Here is a 21,037-nt window from a genome sequence, read left to right as displayed (position 1 = left end):
AAGCAATTCTGCTCACTGGGTTATACCTATGTTATCATTTGATACCAATTCCATGTTATTCATTTTTATAATAGAGTAATATTTTAAAAACCAGACCCCAAATCATATATCCATGTAAACAAGTGATAAATCATATGGGTTTTTTTCTGCATTTTTACTCCCACTGTTCTTTCTCTCAATGTGGATAGCATTATTTCTCAGAAATCCCTCAGAATTGTCCTGAATCATTGTATTTAGTAGCAAAATCTATTACATTTGATCATGCCACATTGTTTCCTTTTCTGTGTACAATATTCTTCTGGTTCTGCTCATTTCACTCTGCATCAGTTCGTGGAGGTCTTTCCAACATAATTCTATTTGGGAATGTAGTTGTCAGAATTAATTCTTTGATTACCAAAAAAAAAAACCAAACTCACATTTATATCTTAGATTCACAGAGTGGTCAAAAGTGGACTTGAAATGGTAGGTTTAGCTAATATCAAAAATGTTTATTTCCAAACCAAATAGGTGGAGTATTTTGACAACTGTAGAATCAGATCAAATGTTATGTAACCATTAGTTAAACCTCTAATGTAGAAATGGACCATTCTTGGACTGTTAAAAGAAGTAGCATTGTCTATTTTTAAAATTGTCCAGGCAAACTTACCAGACAAACTATTTATGAAATATGTATTTTTAGAGCTACTAAGTGCCTCCAAATTTGGGGTTTGGATTTACCAAACAAAACTTTCTTGAACAAGTCATTTGCAAAAAAGTATCTTCCACCAGCCATGTCCCAAAAAATAGATACATACTTTTCCATATCTCACTGTTGTGGAAATACCTACTGTATTCAGAACCATTTAGTGACTCTCAAATCTTTATTTCTTATGTCTATTGAGGTTACTATCTAATGTCCTATTCATATAAATGCATTAAATTTTACTGTGTTGAAAATTTGAGAAGAAAAATATTTTACCTAAGTATATGTTTGAATAAAAACTAATCAAAAGTGAAGAATAGGAGGAAATTTGGATATAAATGGAACAACCTAACTTCTTTCCCCCTTCCTTCATTATCCTTAAATATATAATACAATTTTTTTTAACTTCTTACCTCATTCCTTTTTAAATTATACCTTCCAAAACACTTGTATTTAAATATCCTTAAGATGGCAAGTCTTATTTAGAAGAAGAGGGGGAGAAATGTCCTCAAAATAATTTATTAAATAAAGTATGCCATTTCATGATTTAACTATCAGTATTGTATGTGTGTTGATTCCACCAAATAGAAACAAAGACTGGACGAGTTTGGATGAAATATAGAGTAATAGATTAAGAAAGCAAAGAAGTCACCTGATCTTTTCCCGGGTCTGGACAAAGTTAGTTAGATTTTGAGTTTGCATTGTAAGTAAGCTCGTAATTCTTTGCATTCCTGACTGAGGATTATAAGTGAGAATACAACCAAAAAGTGAATAACAATGGTTTAAACTAACTTTTTTTTTAAGTAAGGCACTGGAAAAGAGGCTTATGGGCAGCTGATTTGTGAGCCTTTTACTAAGAGAAGAAGAAAAAAAGATGACATTCACATGTGAGAAGGATACTCTTTAAGTTTAATTAAGCTTCAGTATAATTTGATTGATATAAATAAAATGTATATCAGTCCCCCCTCCTTTTTTTCTTAAAGCATGTTAGATTTGAAAAGCAAGACTAGACTTTTGTGATCCATAGTGCTTTTAAAAAACACATTTTGGATGTGATTTTTAATTGTTCAAATCTGATATAACTAAGTCTTGGGATATATAACCAGAAACTACAAAAACTGAATCACATTGAATTGCAACTTTCTCTAAGGAGCTAGTGACTTTTTTATCCTGTACATGATGCCCCAAATTAGAACACTGAGCTAAAAATAGTACTGTTTTTAAGCTTCTGTTTTCCCAAAGGTAGTCAGAATAGTTTGACATACTTTCAAAAATAGGGAAACAAACAAGTAATAGGAACTTAAGCCAAAACTTAATCATGCCTCTGTTTTTGAATCTCAGAGGCCAAATAGTTCTTTCCATGTTTGCCTTTTCATACATAAAGTGAATATTTTTAGCTTCTTTTCTTGTGCAATGATACAAAAATGAGGAGGCTTTTCCCATTTTACTCATAAATCTTGAGTAATCTGAGAAATATTTGAAGTAGTAAATCTCTTTGCCTACAAGTTAAGCCAATGGTGCTAGCTATGTCTTGAGAGCACTCAAGAACCTAGAGTCAGACATCTATTAAGAGTCTGAGGCTCTGTTTGAACTCAGGCCTCAAGTGCTCTATCCCAGGGCCCTTTCCATTGTGTTGCCTAGCTGGCTCATACAGTATAATTATTACCCCAGTTTTATAGATAAGAAAACAAAGAGATTAAATTATTTGCCATAGTCACATAGGAGTATTGGAGGCAGTATTTGAACCCTGTAGCCTTAACTGAGTTCAGAGCCAGCATGTTATTTACTATGCCGTGGTGCTTCAGTTTATTTCTTAAGGCTAAAACTAACACTTGGCTATGTATTGCCAAATTTTGTATTAAAATGATGTATTGATGCTCATAATAGACCAAAATAGCTATAATGGGTGTGTAAAAATAATATTTTATCCATTGTCAAGGTGCATAATCTCTTAGGACTCTTCTTGTTATGAAGCTCTACTGTTCCTTGATGATTAGCTCAGCTTTATTGCCATAGCTAAATCTTCCTGAAGGAGATTGCATTTGGGAAATCACAGCCAAAAGGAGGGGGGGGAGGACTTTATCTCATTCTGACCACTCATTTGTTAGATTACTTTGAACAAATCATTTAACTTTCTGAAAATTACTAGTATTATTGTTAAATTTTCATTTTTAATTAGTAAAAATCCACTTTCCCTTCCTCCTAATTGATAAAGAAAAACAAAATTCCTTTTATAAACATAGTAGAGTTGAGAAAAAATAGCCACATTGGCCTTATCTAAGAAAATATGTCTGCTCCTGCCCTTTAAATCCTTCTCTACCTCTCTGTTGGCAAGTGGGTACCATCACAAGTCTTGAAATTATGATTGTTCTTGACATTCATCAGAGTTCTAAGGCTTTCAGGTTTCTCTGAATCTAGCCCCTTTGTTTCTTACAACACAATAGTCACTTCACCTCCACCTTCATCCCCCACAGAAGGAAATGGCAAACTCTTTGCTTCGGAACCAGGAGTACTTGACAGAGCCAGAGGGAAGCCGCCCTTCCCTGTATGCCAGTGTGGAACCCCTTCCTGGACTGTGTCTGGGGTCTCTCCTTGCCTCTCCATCTCCTGGAATTATGCTCCATGACATAGTGTGGGCTTCCTCTGTCTCCCTATGTTGACTTGTCCTGGGAAAATGACTCGCTGGGATGTTTTCTGGGGTCTTCCCACTAGGATTCAGACTGGTGTGTTTTCTAGATCCATTGGAGAAATTGTGGGACAGAGGGATGTGGAGCTCGCTGGACTTCCCACTCCTCTGCTCTCTTAGCTGCCAAACTGTAGAACATCTCAGTACCTCTTGGGATTAATGTTGTCCGCCTGCCCTACAGATAGAGCTAGAAACCTCAGAATGCCAGGTTATATCTTCCACACAAATCCCCAACTTTCCAGAATTTCAGAGCCTGGGGAGGACCTTGGAGATTAGATTATTCAACCTCGTTCCCCCCCCCCCTTTTTTTTTTAACCCTTATCTTCCATTTTGCAATCGGTTCTATAGATTGGTCATGTAAGGGCCACACAATGGGGATTAAGCAACTTGCCCAGGGTCACACAACCAGGAAGTGTCTGAGGCCAGATTTGAATCTCGGACCTCCCATCTCTGGGCGTGACTCTCAATCCACTGAGCCACCCAGCTGGAGCGGGTGTGTCACACACACACACACACACACACACACACACACACACACACACACACACACACACGCCGCTGCTACTTCCCACTTGTTTCACATTTTACAATACAAAATCCCCTAATAATCATGCAATGATTATATCATATCCATTTGATTTTAACACATGATGTAATTTAAAGATAAACACGGTCATTTTTCATTAAACTTTTTAAGTCTATGTTTCAGATAGCCAAAGCTTTGGGGGGATGCTTTAGCCTTTACTAACTGGAAACAGGTGACCATGCTAGCCATTTAAAAGTAGCGTCCTTTCAGATAAAATCCTTTTTTGAGTTGCTTGAATTAAAGGAGAATTTTTAAAGAGGGTCTTAACACTCAGTCTATGGTAGTAAATGGTAATGAGTGGTTGATTTCTGCAATCTCTAAACATGTATAAACTGAAACTATGTATTACCTTAAACTTCTCAAATTGTGGAGAAATTTGTGTGCCGTGTTTTTTCTTTTGAAAACTGAGTTATCTCCTTAATCTTATGGAAGACAAAAAAATAACATGCAATCTTAAGAGGTCTAGAACCAGCAGGAACCTTAAAGAACTTAGTGTCACCTTGCTTCATAGATGAGAAAATCAAAACCTAGAGAGGCTAAATCGTTTGTCCCATTCGAGAGGATGGTAGGCATACTGAGATTAGAACCTAGGTCTCCAGGGCCTTTTCTCCTATGTCATACTGCTCCTCTAATGCCAAATGAAGAGCTTCAAATCAAATTCAGGAAGGGTTCATTAGTATCTTTTGTTCAGTGCTCCCTGTTAAAAGGGAAAAACATGCTTTATGAATTTCACTTTTTTTTTTTGCTGTAAATAAATAAGAACATTTACAAACTTACAAGATCCAACAGATGACTGGGAAGCAAAATGAAGTTAATTTTTAAATAATTTCTAATGTTAAAAAGGCAGCTAGACAACTCAGTGGATAGTGCCAGGCTTAGAATCAGGAAGACTCATCTTCTTGAGTTCAAATCTCAGACACTTTATTACCTGAGCAAGACATTTAACCTCTGTTTGCCTCAGTTTCCTCATCTGTAAAATGAATATAATAATATCACCTACTAGAAGGGATATTATCAGATTCAAAAGAAAAAATATTTATAAAATATTTAGCACAGTATCTGGCACATCAGTGCAATATAAATGTTTGTTATTATTCTTGTTCTTGCTGCTTAAAGACTTAATTGACTTGCTAGTAGAGAATGGGAGAGGAGCCATACCCGTACTTTTATTGATATAACAGTGAATGTCTATACCACTTCTGTCACTATAGTCTTAAAAGAGTTACCCAAAGAACTGAGAAATTAAATGTTTTCCTGAGGATCAGACAGCTAATATGTCTGGTGTGGGATTTGAACCCCAAACCTCTACTACACTGCACTGACTCTTAGCCCATTTAAGAATTTGGCCTGCTTAGGTAACAAGGATGCTGTGTGTGTGCATGCGTGTGTGCGTGTGTGTGTGTGTGTGTGTGTGTGTGTGAGAGAGAGAGAGAGAGAATGAGAATGAACCTAGAAACAAGATATGAGTCTGATAGATAAACTTTTATATTATTAATTTCACTTTAACAAATGTTAATGGATTCAATCAACTAGGTGTGTCAAACATTAGACTAGGTCCTAGGTATGCAAAAGCTAAAATGGGCTCCACTCCCCAAGAAACTTCCATTCTACTCTAATAAACATACAGAGGAGGCAGCTGGGTGGCTCAGTGGATTAAGAGCCAGGCCTAGAGAGGGGAGGTCCTAGGTTCAAATATGGCCTCAGACACTTCTCAGCTGGAAGTCACTTAATTGCCCAGCCTCATTGCCTAGCCCTTACCACTCTTCTGCCTTGGAACCAATATGGGTTTAAAAAAATAAATATATAGAAATTTAAAATAGAACAGTCCCTGTCCTTAAGATTACAATCTTAACAATTTATATCATTTAAGTTAGTATTCATCCACTTGATTTAGAGAAATTGGTTCTTCCTGACTTGGAGTGATCTTTTTCTGTTTTTAATTATAACATACGCCTCAAACCCATTTGTCCTTCTACATCTGATTCTAAAAGGGAGATGAATGAGGGAAGGAATCGTGTTTGTTTTCTAATCTTTCTTACAAATGCTCTATTTGTTGATCAATGGACTGGTATCTTGTTTTTGCTTCTATAGGAAATAGCTATCCGGAGCCAAATACCCACAGTGGAACAAGATGGTGGAATTCAGAATCCAGTATCCTCTCCTGGAATGAATCAGGAACTGAGAACAATGACTACAAATAGTTCTGATCCCTTTCTCAACAGGTTTGTAGGAGTAGCCACTGGCAAAAATAAGGAAAAGATCATGGTTTTAAGATCATTCTGCTCAGTACTTGTAATAGTCTATTTTGAACATCTGTGTGTGCCAAAAGCCACAGCTGTAAATGAATCTCTCCTTAAATGGCAAGTCCACTAGAAGTTGAGGATTAAAAGCTGTCTCCTGTGAGAGGAAGTAAATTGTTCAGACTTGTAGAATGGATTCTTATTTAGAGTCAGAACATGTTTGCCTGTGCCTAATCTGTTGACTAACAGTTCTTTAAAATTACAGAATCATGAAAGGACATGTGAATTCCTTTCTAAGTGATCAAATGAGCTGCATCCAAAACATAGGTTGGGCTGTATCTTGAGGTTTATTTACAGGTATTTTTATAGAGATTTTCAGCTCTCTTTGCATTAGCCCTAGATATGATTGTATCCTCTAAAGATTGTAGTTCAAGGAGAGAAAATGTAGGAATCTGCTTTTTTCAGAATGCATTAAGACTAATGGCAGGACTTGGAAATCCTTTAGCTTAAGGACTTTTTTTTTTTTTGCTTAGTTACCACAAATCTAGTGTTTCTGACAGATTACATAAGTGCTGTTAAGTAGTACTCTTCTGGAATTAGACTACAAGCTGAAACAAGTCATATTCTTTGCCTAGAAGGGCATTTTAAATCAAAGTTTGACTAAATCGATTTACCCTTCCAGGTTTAAAAACATCTGTGGAGTTTCAGATAGCTGTTTAGTCTTAAGGAAATATTTCTGGCACTTGATCATTTAATCTTATCTTGATGGTCTTGATTTTTCTTAAATAGATTTAAAGAGCCAAAGTTTCTTTTGTTTTGTCTTACTGTTTAGAGACTTGTTTTGCTTTCTTGAGGATAATATGAAACCTTATCAACTCTTAACTTGGAACTAAATAATTTATTTCATCTGAAAAAACATAAATTGTTTGGAATTATTAAAATTTTCAGTGCAATAGCATTATTTATCTTTTTTTATTAATGAATTTGGTTAAATTGTCAATTTCCAATGCCATCTATCACAGATGTAAAATATATGCTTCTTTGTAAAGGATACTTTTCTCTAGGCTTAATGGTTTTATTTTTATATCCTCCCCCCTTCAAATTTAAACAAGAGCAAGTCAGCCCCCCACTTCCAATTTAACATACTACCTAGTACCAAAGAATATATATCCTTGCCAGCTATTTTAGTGTGTTGACCACAAGAAAATATTCCTGATTTGAATCTTGGGTTTATTTAGGATGAGACAGTTTTACCCAAATAGAAGTTAATACTTACATACATGAAAAAACTTCATTTCCATTACAAAGAAAATAGCAAATGCTCAGTGTGATTTTATGGACTTTCCAATTTTTGTGAAAAATATCTTTTGATATCCTACTTGGTGTAAGAAAGTTAAGTCCTAGATGGAATCTAGTCAATTAATTACCAAAGCAGAGCAACTACTTTACTAAAAAAAGGAGTTTATTCCTAGAACCAAATCAACTGATTATGTGCATCCACCAAAATTTGGTGGGTTTTTTTTCCTACATATTATAAAAGATAGAAGGAAATTCATTGTTATGGAGTATGTGTAAAAATAATGCATACATCTAATCCTTTATTTAAATGAATTTCTCTAACATCAATTGAGGACATTATAAGGACCTTATATTCAGGATATCTATAACTTAATTTATATCCCAGAAGTTTTAAAGTATGGATTTGAATTACTATTGCTGTAAAGGCCCCTAAAGGGAAGCCTTATGGAAAAAGCAGGGAATTGAAGTGTGGAGAGATATGAATTTGAATACCAGTTCTAACACTAATTGTATGACCTTAATCTCTCCAAAACCATTTCTTCATCTCTGAATGGATTTTCATTTTGAGAAAGGTATTTTATATACTTTAAAGAACTATATAAATATACTTTTTTAGTGTCTGCTTGACTTCCTTTTTTTATAAAACATGGGAGGAAATGGAAGGGCAGAGGTTCAGTGACTACATTTGTGAGTGAGTTATTTCTGATGAAGATCTTGTTTCCAGTGGTGTTAGAGAGAACATTTATTATCTTGGGATAGCTAGTCAAAGCCTTTTTTACCTACAATTCAATTCTACAAGTATTTATTGAGCATCTATGTGCTAGGCACTATGCTAAATCATGAGGGTGTTAAGGGTAGCTGGGTAGCTCAGCAGATTGAGAGTCAGTCCTAGAGATGGGAGGTCCTAGGTCCAAATCTGACCTCAGACAGTGACCCTGGACAAGTCACTTGACCCCCATTGCCCAGCTCTTACCACTCTTCTGCCTTGGAACCAATACATAGTTTTGATTCCAAGACAGAAGGTAAGGGTTTTTAAAAATAAAATTAAAAAATAGATCATAAGGGTGCAAATTCAGACAAAATATAATCTACTTGCCTTCATAGATTAGGTTCTACCATAGCAAATTACTAAAGAACAAATATAAAATATACTTAAAATGATTTCAGGAGGTAAAAGATTGCGAAATGGGAGAAAACGGAAATGCTTTTGTGTAGAAGGTGAGACTTTTCCTAAACTTTGAATGGAGCTAGTGGTTCCAAGAGACACAGGTGAGGAGGAAGATTGTTCCAGGCACAGGGGCAGCCTTTGCTGGTGGTGTAGGCGGGAGACGAAATATAATAAGAAACAGTAAATACTACTACTACCATACAATAGGGAATAGGGACTAAGCCTGTGATTTCATGGATATAGGGAATACCTGGAGTTGCTTAAAAAGTTTAAGTGACTTGCCCAGGGTCAAATGGCCAGTATGTAAAAGAAAAACTTACAAAGTGGTTTTATTTTTAATTTGTATTTAGTGCTGGTACTTAAGAGAAAAATATATATTTAATTGGAGGAGAAGAAAGTAGATTAAGGGTTTTGGTGTGGTGGAGGCATATTGCCCGTCTCCTTGAGTGGGGAGTCATAAAGGGGCAGAAGGCTGCGCTTGGTTCAGACATGTTCTCTGCACCCTGTGCCAGGCATGCCTGGTGAGCTAGATGGCTGAGGAATGGCGTGAGCTTTAAGGAGAATATATCTGAGAGAGAAAGGGGGAGAGCCAGCCATCCTGAGAGTAGCCAATGACACTGTAGAACATTCTGGAATGGCTGTACTTATCACCTCCTTATTTCTGCTTTTCCTAGACTAGGTCACACGTGCTGCCCTGCATGTTTCCTCTCCTTGCCTTCTGCGTTCTCTTTATGAGTGAAATGGAGAAATGACCCCTTTGGTGGTAGGCAAGACAGGGAATGGCTTCCCCTATAACTAATGTGTCCCTAGGAGGATTAGCCCCAGTCCCACTGCCTACTCTAGAGATGAGCATACCGACAACGGGCGTCTCGGTTCATTCTTTTAAGATATATGCCCCCATTTTCAGATGCCTCCTTTTCTGTAGTAACTTTGTTGTTGTTGTTACTTTGCAACAGTCGCTGAGTCACCTAGCCATTAGCCTATTTCCTCATCTGCAGAATGGTACTAATAATAGTACCTTACAGAATTGTTGTGAAGATCAAATGAGATAGTATATGTAAAACACTTTTCAAACCTTAGAGTACTATATGAATAGTACTCTATGAATTAGAGTACTCCATGAATATGAATAGTACTATTATTATTACATATGGATAACTTGGTCACATTTCCCTCCTAAAGATGGGAAAAGGAAGATCATCTACTTTGTTTACTAACAAAAACAGTGGTGTGGACTAGAGCATTGATATTTTATAGGATCCAAAGGAGATAAATTTGGGGCAAAAAGAAATCTCAGAAACTATCTAGTCCAACCTTTTCATGTTTCAAATAAATAAACTGAGGCATAGACAGTAAGGAACTTGGCCTGAGGTCACACAGTTAGTATGTGAAAGAGTTGAGATTTGTACCCACAGCCTCTGATCCCATATCCAGCTCTTTCCATTGTACTGTGCTGCCTCATATGTAATAGTTCACTCTTCTACATGTATTATCCCAGGATAAATGCACTATATGTCTTTTATGTGAGAAATTCAACAAATCTTTATCAAGCCATTGTGTGATTCTAGGAGCCCACTGTGTTAGGTGATGCTGGGGATATAAAGATAAAAACCATCCCCTAAACCATCCCCTACTCTCAAGAGATTTGCAGTATAGCGAGGGGAAAATAAGAAATAAAGAAAAAATACCTGCTCTATGACACAAAGAATATCATAATGAAAAAGGAGATTTAAGTAATATGATAAATTAGGTAAAGAGGTCACTTCCAGTTGGGAAGATCAGGAAAGCCTTCATGGATAAGGCAACACTCAAGCTAAGCCTTGATTGGATGGGGGGTGTCACAGGAAAAAATGTAGAGAGAGCATTACAGAATGGGATATTTGCATGGACAGAGGTGGGAAGGCACGTGATGAGATAAAGTTCAGAAGAGCTAACAATTCAGTTTGACTCAAGTGTACAAAGAATATGTGAAATAGTGTGGAATACAGTTGTGTAGGTCTCTGTTTATTGGAGTAAGATTGGAAGGCATGATATGGCAAGCTAAGGAATTTGTATTTTTTATGTAGGCAGTAGAGAGATTTGAAATTTTTGAGCTTGAGGGTGGTGTGTACAGAACTGTGCATTGGAAAGAGTATTTTGGTAGCTTTGTGAAGGATAGATTGGAGAGTGGCAGGCCTAGGTACAGAGAATAGCAGGAAGCTATTGCATTAGTTAGGTGAAAGGTGATAAAGAACAAAACCTGGCAGTGTGAGTAGAGAACTCAGAAAACTGGAGATCATAGAAGTCAAGTTGACAAGAAATGCAATGGGCCGGATTTGGACAGCAAATAGGGGTGAATAAGTATGAAAAACCAAAGATGATCCCAAAGTTTGAAACCTTGAAGCCTGGAAATATGAAGTGGTGGTTGTTGGGGTTTGGTTTTTTTTTTTTTTTATAAAACAAGTGAAAAATTGTAAGAAAAAGGATAATATATATATCTATATTTTTTTAAGTTGCATTCGACTCATTGTGTTAACACGAAACTGAGATCTAGGAATCTGCAAAAGGACTGCAAGTTCAGTGAACTTTCTTATTTTGAACCATAAGCATAAGAATTCTTGGCTTTTTTTCCCCCAAAGCATGTATATTGATAAAATGTGAGTAAGAAAAATCTCATAGACAATTTTAGACAATCTTTAGATACTTTCCTAAACTGTTACATTTTGCATGTAGTTGTGCTCAAGGGTTAACTTTACTTTTCTGGATCTGTTTGTGAATGTGAATATGACTAAAACCTGGCATGAGGAATTCTTTTCCATGAGATCTAAGTCTATCGTTGTTTATAAGTGGAGAGTCTGATCAGGGGCAGGGATAAAGGGATAAAGAAATGAGGATAGTTCAATGAATGGCTATAGAAAATATTTTAAAGCCATGCTTTTCATCTGAGTAGTTCCTCAAGCTAGGTTCTTTTTTTTCCTCTTGTTTTTTCTGAACTAGATTCTTGATTGAAAAATAAGGGCTCCATATTCTTCTTCAGAGACAGTTAAAAATAGCAGTATCAATTACCATTGGACCATAGACTTTTCCATAGACTTAATATTTGACAGTTAAACTGCTTCAGTCACAGCTTCTATAGGCAGCCAAATGGACTTTCAATGTTTCTTGTTTACCAACAGCACTGTTTATAGAAATAATAATCTGCTTGCTGTACTTTTATCTATTTTTCAAAGCTTTTTAATTTAGCATAAAGAAAAACCTTTCTTTTCCTATACTTTTACTCAAAGGAATATTCACTGAGGTATTTTTCCAAACCCGTATTTTTAAGCTTCTCTGTTCTGTTTAAAACCAAAAGATTAACCCCAACAAGAGATTGAGCTCTTTTATATATATATATATATATATATATATATATATATATATAACTTATAGCTTTCCCTTAAGGTAGTGTTGAATGACTCATTTATTTTAGCTTCCTCCCAGAAGGAATGATGGCTCTTTATTTTGGGTTGTTTTTTCTTTGGCTCAAATTCTACGCAAGAGTTCCTAAGCACTCAGCATAAGTCTAGTGCAGGCCTGTAGTACCTGCCACCTACACCCCAGTGTTTGGGACTTCTTGTTTGTGCTGATGCCCCCTGAGGGAATCAAGACAATCTGATGCCAGCCAGCTGTAGAGCTAGGCTTTTCAGACTATCTGTCTTGGCCCTTAAAAATTATACTTAGGGGAAAACCTATCAAGTGGCTGAGAAACTTGAGTGTTTTGTGTACGGATTGGTTGGTATGGCATAGATGACTGTTTCTTTTTTAAAAACCAGGCTTTTCCTACTGCCCCTGGACCCAAGTTTGGCCATGGGCATCTGGGGCAGAAGAGGAGGGGATTTGAGGACAGTTGGTTTCCTTTTTGCTGGTAGTTTCAATTAGAATTCCTTTGTCTGTTTCACACTACTGACTATGGTTATATCTAAAGTCTAACGGATAGATTTCCAGAGTTGCTAAACTGAGTTTTTCTCCAATCTTCTTTTAGAGGAATGTTGATGCTAAATAGGCTTGTTTCTGCTTTTAAAGTCTATCCCAAATATCCTACATTAACTTTCAGCCCTTATTATTTACAGTGGCACCTATCATTCCCGAGATGAGAGTACAGACAGTGGACTGAGCATGAGCAGCTATAGTGTACCCAGAACCCCAGATGACTTCCTCAATAGTGTTGATGAAATGGATACAGGTTGGTTTTCTGGTCATACCATAATGCTGTCTTTTTAAAAAAAAGTGTGGTTTTGTTTCTACTCTAATAACTATACTATAACTATAACCATGTATACAAAAACTAGAAATAATTGATTCCTGCCTCCAGAAAGCATATGAAAGGGAAATATCCAATGCTCAGAAAATAAATTCAAAATAAATACATTGTAATTGTAGGGGAGGGGCATTAGCAACTTGGAAAATGAGCAAAGAGCTGTTGTAGGAGATAGAACTTGAAATGATCCTTGAAAAAAGAACTGTGATTAACTGTAAGCTCTGAGTTATACAAGGCTTTTCTTCCTACCTTCCTTCTCTGATAGTTGACAGCTATTGGGTGATGAGGAAGAGCTAGGTCCCAGTGCTTATAGCTTCTCTGGTTAACAATTGCAAAAGTCTTTAGGGAGATAAGGGGAAAAGCACCTGATGGCTAGCAGGGGAAACATTTAGACATCTCATTTTTCTACAGGTGGATTACTCAATCATTCCTTTTTTGTTTTTATATATTGGTGCCTAGTATAGTGCCTGGAACATACTTTTCTATGGCTTACCTGGTGGCCATGTGTGATATTGAAATCACTTTTAAAAAAGACTGATATATATTAATTTAAGGTTGCCAAGGAATTCACTTATGTAATTCCTAAATGAAACACTCAAGTCAGCTGCCAAATTTTTATGGTGTTTTAATTACAAACAGGAGGAAGAAATTATTGGGGGGGGGGGGGAGACAGAGAGAGAGAAGGGAAAGGGGGAGAGAGAGAGAAGGGAAAGGGAGAGAAGGAAAGAAGTTTAACTCAGACCCCACTCTGGCTCAGGCTAAGCCAAAGCGGGCTTTAAGACCTTGGATTAGCCAAGGCAGGGAAAGGGATCAGACCTTATCACTCATGTGACCAATCTGAAGGAAAGCAGTCTGCGGGCTCCTCCAACTCCAAGCACCAGCCTCCAACTGACTCTCTGCCTCCTCACAGGAAGTCCCGAGAACTCCAGAGGCTGTTCTCTACCTCACTTCCTGTGTCTCACATGTGCCAATGGTGGCTCTAACTTGACCTAGGACCACCCAGAGGTCTGTCCTTTTTGCACATGTCTGTTGAAGGCCATATTCTCAAATAATTAAATCTTGAGTTTGCTGCAGCCCTTCCTAATCTTGTTACACTGAGTAGGGTGGAAAATGTTGTTTCCAAGACCTGATTCTGTTATACCAAGTATCTCTATTGTTATTGATCAGGAAATAGCTAAATCCTATCTTCTAAAGAATGGTCTGAATAGGGTGGGGTAGTTTTAAAATTCACACCTGTCACTAAATTTTAATTAATATCCTTGACAAAGGACAAACACCAGTGAAAAGAAAAACTAAAACTCAAGCCAGTCGATTCTGCTATAAGCCAGTTGAATATTTAGTGGATAATGTCACTAAAGTGTGCTATATCTCCAAGATGTTTCTCATGTTGGTCTTCCACACGTGGATCCCTCTTGTCTCTGCTGATTAAAATCCAAACAAAGTTTTGAGTTCTAATTTGGTCCTACATTCTCCAGAGTTTTCTTGACAACTCTCTTCTCTTTTTTAATTTTTATAGCACTTATCCCTTACGTCCCTGCCCTGCCCACTGAATTCTATTCTTATGTATAGATTTATATGTTTTGTATGTTGAATGGAATGAAATGAGAGAGGGTAGATCTCTTAACTTCTTTCCCCTTCATCATTTCCTCTAACCTCAGAGTATTTAATAAAGACATCTAAAGGTTTTTTTGTTTGTTTGTTTGTTTGCTTGTTTTAAAAAAGTGTCTCTCTAATTTTGACACTTGTCCACACTGGTTTCTTGGAATGTGACTTGAATGTTCTATGCATATACATGAATGGCCTTTCTCTCCTGATATGTTACATACCTTAGGTTTAGAGGCCTTGCATTCCTTTTTTATCTCAAAACCCTTCCTCCCCTCCTTTTAACTCCTGTTAGGCTAACAAGTTTATATTAGATACCCAATAGGTGTTTGTTGGTTGAATGAATGCCTGTAAAATCTAAAATGAACTCTAGGGATTACTGGTAGATTTTGGTTTCATTGATTTCCATTGGGGAAGAGGGTATATTTCAATGTCTTCTTAACAGAATTAGAACACCAAACTAGAAGATGAATTCAGAGCTGCTTTCTACATGTGTCTGTTTGAAGTGTTTGTCTGATAAGCATAAGCTTGACGTCATTTCCTTTTCCATACAACTTGACTACCTTTTTTCTTGTTGTCCCAATTAGGTGATAGTATTAGCCAAAGCAACATACCCTCACAGCAAAACCGTTTCCCAGATTACCTTGAAGCCATTCCAGGGACAAACGTGGACCTTGGGACATTGGAAGGAGATGGAATGAACATAGAAGGAGAAGAACTAATGCCAAGTCTTCAGGAAGCTTTGAGTTCTGACATCCTTAATGACATGGAATCTGTTCTGGCTGCCACCAAGCTCGATAAAGAGAGCTTTCTTACATGGTTATAGAAGCCTCAGGGAGACTGAATTCTACATCTGTGAAGGATCTAAAGAAATAAGACATGTATAACCTGAATTTTCCAAATAAGCCCAGTGTATCCGACTTTTGGCTTACTTAGAACTGAACCAACATCCAGCAAGAGTCTTTCATCCTCATATTTTGCTCTTCCTTGTCCATTGCTGCTGTTATATATTGCTGACCTCTTTTACAGTTGGCTCTGAAGAATCAACAACTTTGGTTTTGATCTTTAATTTCTATTGCTGTTGCAACTACTGTTCATTTTGGGGGTTGGGGGAAATGAGCCTGTTTGGCTGATGAATACCATTCCTTTTGCCCAATTATGTGTTCACCTATCATTTTAGCTAAGTGCTCTGACTTGTGAGTTAAATTCTACATGTCACAGCTTGTAGTTTATTCAAGTAGTTGTCTCTTCAGCTGCCTGTGGCAAGTGGAAAAACATGACTTACTGGTCTGACAAGCCCCAAACGATGTATCTGATCAAAAGAACTCGGCACTGACACGGAGGAGAGTACAGCTCAAACCAAGAGTGATACTTGTGTTGAATGGCCTGTGTTTTCCACTATGAGCTCTGTCATAAGTCACAGAGTACCCTGGATTCTACTTTAAGATATTAAAAGGCATGGGACAGTTTCTATAGAAACACATGAATTATTGCCACATATTCTAGCTAATTTCTCTGTCAGAAATGAGACAATTTATCATATTAGTGAACATAGTAGTTATAGTTTGGGAGGGTTATTGTAGTTTTCTTTATGGTGAAATCTACATTTCCTAGTTTCACAGTCTTATTTAAATCTTGATTGTCTGCCCTTTTTTATACATATATATATATATATACTTACCATATGTTTATGTTAGATTGATAGTCAAATATATAGTTTTATATGTTTTCCCTGTAACTTTTCAGTTTATTTTTTTAAAGGTAGTTTTGAATGTATCCACTTAGAAAACATGACCAGTGGCTTGTTTTTCATGCCTATTACTAAAATGTGTAGTTTAAAACTGGTTGAGGGCAGTCCAAAGGTATGTAGAGGTTGGGGAGAAAGGGAGTTGGGTGTTCCAGACAGAAGTCTTGCATCAGTGCCCTGCACTCTGTAGGCAACAAAAAAGAAAAAAAGACCAAAACCAAACCTACAATCTGATCTGTTTTAAAACAACAAACAAAAAGAATACTTTTCTGCCTGTCTAAGCTCTAGCCCACATGGGCTTCTCAAAATCCTGGTGAAATCAGTAAGGAAAAATAATATTCACAACAGAAGAAGAGTTTTTTATTAAGTTTTTCCTTACTCTCATCTTGGAAGACAGTGCTAGAAAGAAAGTTTTCATGCAGTTAATTTAACAAGCATTTGTCTACTGAAGTTACCTACAATATACAGGAAACAGCTTAAACACCAGGGAATTTTAAAATTTGGACCATAAAAGGTCCCCACCTTAAGATAATTACCAGACTGTCCTTATGAAATACAAGAACCTCTGTGCTGGAAATCTTGCCCTAGATAGAATGTAGAAGACTATAAGGCTATGTGTTAACTGGCAAAGGGATCAGGTAATTAATTCAGTGCATTTTGGTAGATGAATTAAGCACAGCGATAGAGAGGGGTGTGATTATATCTGTTTTTTAACAGGAAGAGATGTTAAACTGCATTGTCTGCAAGAAAATGGCAGTTCCAAAGAGTATTTTTTTAATGAACAAAACGAGCAATGAATCAACTCTTCAGTATAAGCTATGAGGTAATTTTTTTGTTTATCATTTATAGAGATACCAGCTAGCACCTCTATAATTAAGGGTCTGTCAATGTTTCCATGATAAGCCCTTATTTTCAAGGGTTTTATAACTTAGCCATTAAGGGAAAAAAAATCCTGGCTGAAGCTTGATTTGAAAAGTCTTGGCTCAAAGGATATGTATTTTTTTTTTCTAATTATGCATTCTGAGTAGTTTGGCCCTTGGACTTAAAAGAGTATAAAAATGAAAGCAAGAAGTTTAATGTTAGAAAATATCAGTGCTCCAGAAACTCAATCACTGTGTTGTATATAATGATTTCCAGGTTGATGGTTCCTAGCAGTTGACTTTAGGGATTTTTATTAAGCAAAAAAGCAGTGGAGAAATTGAGTACAGGGGAAAATGCACTGTGTAGGTGTGATGATCTTTTAGAACAATAGAATACTACTTAGAATGCACAATATAGTATGTAGATGGTACAGCATGTTTGTTTATTTTTAAATGTGCATAAGATCAAAGCTACTCTGAGGAGAATTAAAATTCTATTCTGCCAAATTCACAGATTAATGTTTCATCTTCAGTAGTAGCACATAAACGTGGGGGTCTTGTAATGTTAATGGGACCTTGATACAGAGATTTGGGGGGGGGGGTTCTTCCCTTCCTACCCTATCTTGCCACTTGGTCTTTAAAAGAATATTATTACAAAATTTAAAGATATTTACAGAATTTGATACAAAATCACAAAACAAGAATATCTAGATTTTATTTCCCTTCTACCTTAACTTGCCAATTTATACCTTAATTTTGTAGCTTCCCGGCACATCTCACTGTAGCGTGATGTCAGATGTCTAGTGTGCTAGAGTGAATAAATAACAAGGCTTCTTTCTTCCTGGAGTTCAAATCACATCCATGATGTTACTTTTAAGATTTTGTTTTTCCTATATAGTTTTTTTTTAAGTACTTAGAACTTTTTCTTGATAGATTGGGGATAGCGTTAATATGGGTTCTGACCTTAACTGGGTATTCTTGAGTTGTTTTTAACACTAAACCAATTTTGTAACCCTTAGGTTTATCAGCCTTTTAACACTCATTTTTTTTTTCAAACAGACAGAAAAATTCTTCCAAACCGTTTGTCTGCTTGATGATCCAAATTACTTTGTTTTTTCTGGTGGTCAAAAGAAAATGTTTGATGAAGTAGATTTTTTTTTAAAAGCATAAATACCTTTTTTTAAAAAACTTGATTAATTAAAGCAATAATATTTTAATCAGAGAAGTTGAGTGGTCTTGAATACATGCGCAGCATTAAATGGCTGCACTGTGTAATGAACTCTGACAGGAAAAACTGGGAAATGAAAGTAAATTATATAACAAAAATAAATCATGCCGATCAGTGTTGGAGCTTAAGCAATGCAAAAAGGGGAGACAACTTCAAAACGATTAAACAGTTAAATAGCTTTTGCACATCTTGGAAATGAGTGCTCAGTTGAATTTCACTTTGTAAGCATGTTTTTATAAGAATAGTGGGTGTGCCTATCTAAACAAAACTTTTCTGTATCTTGAAAAAGTACTCTCCACATTTTAAATGTTTTATATTAGAGAATTAAATGAACACTTGTCAAATATATATATATAGTACAAATGTTACGTTTTTGTTTTTAGATGTAAGAGCATGCCAGTATGTTAGGTACCTACATAAATACTGTTACGTTATTTTTCTTCATGTAATACTTTTTCATTTGTTTATGTGGTATAAATATATACTTTATGCTTAAACTCACCTTTGTTGTTTTTAACAGTTGATAATATTTAAAACTGTTTTGGTTTCTTAGGTATAGATAACATTTGAATTTTTAAGTCCAGTCATGGTGGGTTTTTCTGTTTTGTGTTTTGTTTTGTTTTGTCGTTGTTGTTTTTTTTTAAACCTCTGTACTCATCACATAGTGGCCCATGCAGGCAAGGGTGCTGTCACTTATATAACACACAACACAAGAAAATTGGGAAGAATGTAATTATGCCTTTTTGTGACAAACTGTAGTTTTATTTCCCCAAACTGTCCTCTTACTGCCTTGGAATTTCTCCACACTTACATTAGTGAATACCTCATTTTGGCATATTCTCAGCTCCAAATGTCTGTCATAGGTTTATTAATAAAGACATTCCAGAATTTAAATAGCAGGTCCAGAACTTTAACTTGGAAGATAATGTGGTTGATATTCTTAAAGTTGAATCACTGTAGTGTGCATGCATATTTGTATGTGTGTGCATGTACATCCATACATCCATTTGTTTAATTTTGAATTCACAAATATGTCTAGGATCTGTCATAGCAATATGAGACACTTCTTGTGGGAAAGTTCCCTCCATTAGCTCAAAGGATAACTGGTCTGTGACTTCATAGATGGTCCTACTGTGCTCCCTCAGGTACTTAGAGGTTAAGTGACTTGTTCTAGGGCACACCACTAGAATGTGTCAGAGACGCACAGGAACCCAGGTCTCCCACACTCTGGGTCTAGCATTCCCGCTGCCTCAGCAGTTTTGAAGCTTCGTGTTAGATGCTTAGTACCATTTTTTAGCAACTCTAAATGTTTAGTGATTGGAACTGACCCTTTCAGTTGTTCATACCAAGACATCATTAAGTCCTAGGTATCAGGCAGATTCCATTCACAGTCTTAGAACACGTTTTGTGAGTGTTCATAGTCATCATACTTACTATCTAGGAGGAAATTTTAAAGCATGATAGTGTTCAGGATGGGAAAGTAGAGTTGTTATTAAAATACGACCCATACTTGCAGTAATAAACTTGGCAGCACTGTGTGTGTCCTATACTTAAACTCATTTTGTTTTATCATTTGGCCATACTTAAAACCATTCTGATATGTAAGGTATGGTTTTTGGAACTCTGAAGTCAAATTGCATTTTTATTGATATTTTATTCCTTTAAGCTAGTAATAGTTATCATATGCAGACACGAAAGAGGCCTTTTTTTAGACTTGCAAAGCAATGTTTGTAGAAACATTACCTCATTTTATTCTCACAACAATCCTGTGTGTGGAATTGTTAGCATCTCCATTTTACAAATGAGGAAATGGAGGTTAAGAGAAATTCAATGATTAGCTCAGCATGTCACACAGCTCATAAATGTCCAAAGGAAAATTTGAACTGAACACTTCTTAACTACAGAAATAAGACAAATGGAGAGAAGTTACTGAAAGACAAATTCCAGATCAATCATAGGAAAGAATTTCTAATTAAAAAGAGCTGTCTGAAAATGGTATAGGTTGCTATGGGAGATCTTTTAGATTGTAGATCTTCAAGCTCTAGGGTTCAAGTTTGAAGAAATTAGTTCTCTTGTTCTTCATTTTAAGGCTGATTCTTTGTAAACTGTCATTATACTACATTTAAATGCTACAGTGTTTTGTTTTTAATTATTCTTGTAACATAATCCTATAAAATGATAGGTGAATTTGACCATACTGTGGAATAAATTGTCCTCAAACTGAAGTGACCTCCCAGGCATAGGGCAAAAAAGAAAAGAGAATTGCATGTATAGCAGTCATGGAATTTGACTTTTAGTGGTGGTTTTCATACTTCCCCTATTGTGGGTATAAGACCCCACCAAAGATTCAAAGGTACCTTTAGAAGTAATGTGCTTAAAATGAACTGAAAGATGTTTCTCTCTTCTTCTTTGATCGATAAATTCTAATTCTAGAAGAAAATCCAGACAATAGCTAACATTTGTATGGTGCTTGCCTTATAAACAGATCATTTTATCCTCAGAGCAGCTACTGAGTGGTGCAGGATATAGAATGCTTGAGTCTTGAATTAGGGAGACTACTTCAAATCCAGCTTCAGTCACTAGTGGTGTGAGCCTAGACAAGTCACTTAACCCTTTACCATGGTTTCCTCTGGAAAATGAACTGGAAAAGGCAAACCATTCCA

The 21,037-nt window shown here is 36.2% G+C and overlaps 1 protein-coding gene across 12 annotated transcripts in view; it reads left to right on the top strand.

Annotated features, from left to right (window-relative positions):
- Positions 1 to 18,875, top strand: part of YAP1 (Yes1 associated transcriptional regulator) — a 153,346-nt gene extending 134,471 nt beyond the window's left edge. For all 12 annotated transcript variants that reach the window (XM_016433891.2, XM_016433892.2, XM_016433890.2 and 9 more), the window contains 3 exons: positions 6,046 to 6,176; positions 12,750 to 12,862; positions 15,127 to 18,875. In XM_016433891.2, coding sequence (XP_016289377.1) covers positions 6,046 to 6,176; positions 12,750 to 12,862; positions 15,127 to 15,365 — 483 coding nt within the window. In that variant the 3' untranslated portion in view covers positions 15,366 to 18,875. The remainder of the gene's footprint in view (positions 1 to 6,045; positions 6,177 to 12,749; positions 12,863 to 15,126) is intronic.
- The last annotated feature ends 2,162 nt before the right edge of the window (positions 18,876 to 21,037 follow it).

This window comes from Monodelphis domestica, chromosome 4 (genome assembly GCF_027887165.1).
Source record: "Monodelphis domestica isolate mMonDom1 chromosome 4, mMonDom1.pri, whole genome shotgun sequence".
Classification (NCBI taxonomy): Eukaryota; Metazoa; Chordata; class Mammalia; order Didelphimorphia; family Didelphidae; genus Monodelphis; species Monodelphis domestica.
The sequence above is the reverse complement of the archived record's forward strand: the minus strand, read 5'-3'. Positions and strand labels throughout refer to the sequence as shown.